This window comes from Epinephelus fuscoguttatus, linkage group LG23 (assembly GCF_011397635.1).
Source record: "Epinephelus fuscoguttatus linkage group LG23, E.fuscoguttatus.final_Chr_v1".
In the NCBI taxonomy this organism is placed as follows: Eukaryota; Metazoa; Chordata; class Actinopteri; order Perciformes; family Serranidae; genus Epinephelus; species Epinephelus fuscoguttatus.
In genome coordinates, this window is record NC_064774.1 from 32094107 (window position 1) to 32100921 (window position 6815).

At 38.4% G+C, this 6815-nt stretch overlaps 1 protein-coding gene across 1 annotated transcript; it reads left to right on the forward strand.

Annotated features, from left to right (window-relative positions):
• On the forward strand, nt 1-5002 carry LOC125884090 (uncharacterized). Its single transcript, XM_049568882.1, has 3 exons — nt 1-78; nt 1189-1304; nt 1959-5002. Exon 3 carries the CDS (start codon nt 2667-2669, stop codon nt 3912-3914), a length of 1248 nt encoding a protein of 415 aa, XP_049424839.1. The 5' UTR covers nt 1-78; nt 1189-1304; nt 1959-2666; the 3' UTR covers nt 3915-5002.
• Nucleotides 5003-6815: the final 1813 nt, after the last annotated feature.

The following is a 6815-nucleotide window of genomic DNA, read 5'->3' on the forward strand; positions in this document are numbered from 1 at the left end:
CCTGCATCCATGGTGACTCCTGCTGCTGGATGTATTTTGCATCCGTGCTCCTGCTCCTAAAATACGGGATCAATAAGGGTAAGGCACGTAATTAGTTACACACAGGGTATGATAGTCTAGCTATGTTTTCGACTGCATCCTTCTAGTGTAGGCCTATCGCTCAATGTAACAGGTTAAGTTAGTAAAGTTAGTAACAGGTTGTAACAACGTTAGCTGACAAACATGTATGGGCATGATTCAGTTGTCAGCTAACGTTAAGCTAACAGTTTTTTTCCATCATGCTGGACATTGTTACTCATCACAAATTAACCGCCTTTCTTTCAATATATTGGCTTGGCACAAGTAGAACGAGCTAGAGAAACCAGTGGTTTCACTAGAGAGGGGGTTATGCTAACGAGCCATTCGTCACAACTTTGGTTAACTTATATGCTATAGTACACGCTAACACTATAGAAACGTAACGTGAAGATATTAACATAGAAGTAGTGTAACATGAGCACGTCAACATAACCAGAACATCCTAGATCTTGTTTGTGTTGTACGTCGCTTTGGATAAAAGCGTCTGCTAAGTGAAATATTGCCAGTAGACTAGTCATTATATTGACGCATCATGACAAGTACTTTGAGTTACTGAGATTGTTGTGGTTTGTCATTTAATACATGCATGCACCTGATACACAGTGAGGAAAGATCCTGCATGAAACGTCCGTGCACATATTTGTATATGGTGTGGAATAAAATTATTTAAAATTTGAAACGTTTTTGCACCTGCTTACTGGTAAAGTACAATGAGCTACTCCATATATTGCAAAGCCCCAGTCTGGATTTTATTTTCAATTTAAATACTAATAGTAATAACAATAATAAAGCCCACTCTATGTGCTGCAGAGTTTAGTCTTCTGTAATATTTGAGTAATGTTATTGTTTATGAATAACCAGTGAAAGCTTTCATGCAGATGGACATTACACAAACCTGTTCTTGTGGTGATTTGAGTGAGCACATTCAAATATCTAATGAGAAGTCGACTTTCAAAAGAGTATACTTACTGTATAGATAGAGTATTTATAGGTCAACTGCTTGTGCTTTCATATAATTTGACAATATGACACTATTGGGCTTTAGAGTTTTAAACATGTTAATTGTTGGTGCAACAAATATTTATCTGCCTTTTTCCAACATTTTTGCAGGGCCAGCAATGGCTACATCTTCAAACCCCCCCTTCTGACAAGATGATGGTCTGTGGATATTTCTTCAGAACAGAGGTGTTCCTGAGGAGAATATTCAGAAAATGCAGCAGGATCATGTACGTTAACATACAATTGTTCCTGCAGTACTATATTATTTTTTTTAAATTATTTTCTCAACTATATTTTTATATTTCACTGAATTTCAATGTATTACACATGTACCTTTACATTTTAGACTATCACATGTAGTGCCAGAGGTTCAAATATTTTCATTTGTCATCCCCTCCAACAATGCATCCTGAAATATGGAGAGACATCACTGTTATACAAATATATTAATAAATACACAACCTATCCCCTGCTTTATGTGAAGTACTCTATACCATAGAAGTAAGACTTAATTCATCAAATTGGTATGAGAATAAGCCTTTTTGCAAGTATGGTAATGTGCAACAAATGAATGAAATTTGATAACTTATGAACTTATGAACTCATGATCATACAGATGATGTATATGGTATAAGAACAGAACAACACGTTCAATAAATATCATGCTAAAATATGATATTGAGTATATGGAGTTGAAATGATAGTAAATGCCATCTGACTCCATTTGAAAACAACTGCATGACTGTAAACAGGATTAAGTAGGCTTTCAAGTTACTGTTGATGTATTTGGTTGTTCTGAAACTGAGAAGTAAGTAGTCTTGGAGATAATATATATTTTAAGCTGTGTCATGTCTAATGTATACTTTTTGTATTTCTTGCAGATTGACAGCTCGGTAATTGGAGACATAGATGATGCCACTATGGCTGCTTACATTCCAGCCTATGGTGACAGGATTGCCACAAGGCGTTTCTGTTTGGAAAAACAGAGAAGAGGCGGAGATGATACAAAAAGACAGTCCTTATTTGAAAAACTTAAAAAAAAAAAAAAAATGGGCACAATGAGCAACAAAGGTATTGATCAAGGTTTTGAGGGGGAAAATCCAGTCCAGCCAACAAAGATGCATCTAAAAACTAATAAGAGAGCCTGTAAGATGACTAGAAAAATAGAATTAGGGTGGATACATGACAACAAACAAGTCAGAAAACGCAGTGGTGGAGGAACCAGAGTTCTTGATATTAACAAGAAAGCCACTAAAAGCGAGATTCTGTCACATGCTAAAAAACAGTTTTTCCCTAATGAAATGTCGATGAAGGGAAAGTGGGAAGAGTTCAGTCACGACATAGTTGACTTTCAGGAAGCATGTGTTGATGAGGATGTTAGCGTGGGAGACCTCTACGAGACACACAAATTGGGGTTGTTAAGGTTTTAGTTGTTCACAAACACCCTGACCAGTGAAAATGAAACAGAGGGAGGAGCTGATATACAGACAGATGAGCAACATGAAAACACGGCAGAGCCTGGACAAGAGAAACACACAAGGGAAGAGTTTGAGCAGCTGACACAGAAAAGACAAAACAGTAAACATCAAATGTACATAGTGGAAGATGATGAGCAAAGCACTGCCACAATGTCAGCTGTTGTCTCTGTTGATCTTACATCTTTGTGTGATACATCAGAGGTCATTATTGGTCCTTTGCCAGGTGGGCCGTTTTTAGGTGATCTCGATGATACACTCATACATGAGCCAATCCTTGCAATAGAAGAACAAATGAACATCCCCACCTACACCTCAACTCCTACTGATGCTGAGACAGCCTCTGCTAGACCACCAAGTCCTGCCAGTGAACTTTTTTATGTGACTGTGAAACTTCACAGAGTGACACTCTTGGATGAACTGATTGCCCAATTCAAGGATGATGCAATGATGAGCTGCTCTGTGAAATACAGCATCGATGAAATGGGGGCAGATGCTGATGGTGTGTCCCGGGATGTGTACGCCACCTTCTGGACAGAATTTCTAGACTGTGCTGCAGAGGGTGCAGATGTGAGGGTGCCATCACTATCCCCAAAATGGCAAAAGGAGGAATGGAAGTCTGTTGGCAAGATATTGGCCAAGGGACTGAAGGACCATGGGTATTTTCCATTTCGGCTGGCACAAGCCTTTACAGCAGCAGTCGTCTTTGGTGAACACTCTGTTTCACCTGATTTACTGGTTGACTCGCTGATGTTGTATCTTAGTCAGTCTGAACGTGATCTCTTGTCCACTGCTTTGCAAGAGGCTGTTGTCGGCGATGATGAGGAAGAGCTTCTTGATCTGATGGATCGCATGGGAGTAAGAACAGTACCATCACAGGATAACTTGAGAGCCGTGCTTGTCCAGGTGGCTCACAAGCAAATAATCCAGCACCCAAAATATGCACTGGATAATATTGCAGAAGTTGCAGGACCGACACTCAGGACGTTTTTCCCCACTGTACAGGATATGAAGAAGATGTATGAGGATCTTAAACCAACAACACGAAAGGTGTTAAAGATGATAACAGCTTTTCCAGCTACTTCAGCAGACAACCAAAGTTTGCGATTTTTCCATCAGTACATTAGGGGACTGGATGAAATTGGCCTCCGGAAGGTGATGAGATTTCTAACTGGGTCTGATGTCATCTGTGTAAAAGAAATTCAAGTCACATTCACCTCTGTGGAAGGGCTAGCACGGCGGCCAATTGCACACACTTGTGGCCCACCTTTGGAGCTACCATCAACTTACAGCAGCTATCCTGGAGGCGATACTGTCCTGCAACTCTTATGCAATGGACATTGCATAAGAGTGCCTAAGTGACCTATGAACACATGCACACCTTTCTCTTCCCCATCAGTGCCAGCTATTTAGGTTTAGACTGTGTGTAAATGTGGGATAGAACATGCAAGGAGAATATGCGATTAGCTCAGGAGCTGTATGATGAGTGCAGAATGTTTTTATTTTATTTTATTAAATTTCAAGATTTTGGTTTTATGATATCAAGAAACAATTTATATTTTACTTTGATCTAACCCTCCTGTTGTCCTCGGGTTAGGAAGGAAGGAAGAAGAAGGAAGGATGGAGGAAAGAAGGGAGGGATGGTGGGAGGCAGGAAGGAAGGAAGGAAGGACAGAGGGGAAGAAAGGAGGAAGGAAGGAAAAAAGAAAGAAAGAAAGGAGGGATGGAGCGGGGAAAGGAGAGGCGGAGAGAGGAAGGAAAGAAAGAAAGAAGGGATGGAGGAAGGACAGAGGAGAAGAAGGGAGGAAGGAGGAAAGAAGAAAGGAAAGAAGGAAAAAGGGAGGGAGGAAAGAAAGAAAGGAGGGATAAGAGAAGGAACATTCAAAGCAGACTGGATCAATTTGACCTGGGAGGGAGGACAATACATACAAAGGTTATGACACTTTTTGTTATCAGAGCATTTATGGAGAATATGTGATTAGCTCAGGGGCTGTGTGATAAGCAGAATGTTTTTTTTTTGTTTTTTTTTAAATTTCAGTATTTTCTTTTTATCATACCAAGAAACAATTTATTTTGATTTAAGACAATTTTTGTTATCATTCTAGAATGAGAATGTTCAGACATGAAACTAAATACTTTCATGAAGTTAAATTTTCACTGTTAAATTCTAATAGAATTGGAACCTCTACCTCATGTCAGATGTTAATACTGACCGTGTTTGTTAATCTGCTCTTAACAGTAGAAGGTACTTTGAGGTGTTTTTTGTACAACTAAAATCACAGGTTGCTGTCTTGTTTTGTACAGCTGTCTTCAAACAAATTGTGTCTACTTTTGATTCATGTCGTTCAGTAGTCCTGCTCTAGTGAGACATGATCTGTTTCCAACCAGAATCTTAAAATTGGAGTTCCTGTTTGTTATGGGGTGCTTGTATTGTGAAAGGTTAAAGTTATCAAATGTGTGTAAACTGAAGAAAAAAGGAAGCATGCTTTAATTAAAGATAAATATATGCTTCATTTGTTCAAAGTTTAATGACAACTGCACTTCACCATAAATTTATAGAGTGACATTTCATCCAGCTACATAAGCAAAGCTGATCTGACCTGTTTCCATGTTTGAGCGTTGACATAATCACCAACTAATTTTAGATACAACATATTCCTACATCTTAGTACCAAATTTTGTTACATGTAATTGTTTGGATGCAATTGACACAGTAAATTGAGGAACAAAAACAGGAAGGTATATTTCCTAAATGCTTAATTAAACAACTAAATATCAAAAGAGAAAAACCTTTAACTTCTCATTGTTAACAGGAATTCTGTCTGTAAAAGAGCTATATTTCAAAGTCAGCATACACACCATTGAGGACAAGATAGTATAATGTGTTTCATTTATAATTGATATGGCTGTTCAGTCTTTTTTGTAGGCTGTCCTTTTTACAATGCACCCAAGACTTTCCATTTTTCACAACATGTAACATGATGCGATATTTCAGAAAGAGAACATACAAAGCCCAAAGGGGAGATGTCCATTAGTAAAGAGTTCAGTAATTCACAGTTTAAACACAACATGAAATTCATGGTCCATAATATTTTCTACCCAGTCATTTGATCCAGTAGAGCACGTCATGATCATTATATTTGAGCTCGTATGTAAGCACGTAAGAACATGTAAAGCTCAATGGCTTCCTCTGGAGAGGTGGGTGGATGAAGATTGTTTTCTGCCATGGCAAGGCAGCAAATGTCAAACACTGTGTTATCACAAGGATATGGTCCTCTCTGACGGCATTCCTCTCTGCAGGCTTGAACCTTTTGTTGGGATACCTGTTTGAGGTACTCTCTGGCACCAAATAGTTGGGGTAAGTTGTACATCATCACTGGGCACCCACCTGGAGACACAGCATTTCTGCATGGGCGAATTCTGTGAGTGTTCCAAAGGTGAACAATGTCCTGCAGTTCTCTCTAAATATAAATAAAAATAGAAAGTGAGAAAATCAGTTCACACATTTGCAATACCAACTGCAGTAGCTATATATTATGATGCATTAAACTAGCCAATAATATAGTTCAAATCATCTCAATCTTAAACATCTGCAATAGTAAACTGTAAAATGCAACCTTAGATACATAGTAAAACACTGACAGGGAACATTTTACTGCATTTTATACTTTTCATTAGCTTGGCTTCACCAGACAAATCCACAAATGTGAATTGTCTTGCTAGTTCAAATGAATATGAGAGCTGGCAGACAGTCTGGTTTACCAGGCTAACTTTTCATACTTTAAGTACTTTGAATATATACACTGCTGATAATACTGTCCTTTTACTTCATATAACCTACTTTGAGTGGGAATCACAGTGTGGTATTAGTACCACAATTAACCCATTACACACCCCGTGTAGCTACTTTGGTAAAATACTTTTGGTGAAGTAAAACCTCTTAATACTTCAACCATTAAACAGGTGTCAATGGTATTATTCTGACACATTATACTATGGGGGAAAAACACCAGAAATGTATTGCAACTTTGAGGTATACATAATAGCCTAGGTACTATATAAAGCAATGAGGATACATTACCTCTATTATTTCAAGACAAGTGAACTGTATGAGACTTGTGTCCAGGAAGTCACCAGAAAAGTAGTCAGAGTCTTTTAAATCTTGAAACACGTTCATCCAGAACTGTGCATGTTGCTTCCTTAAAAATCCCCACCAGTTATCTATCCTCTGGTTATGATTGCTTGAGCCATACAGATAACATC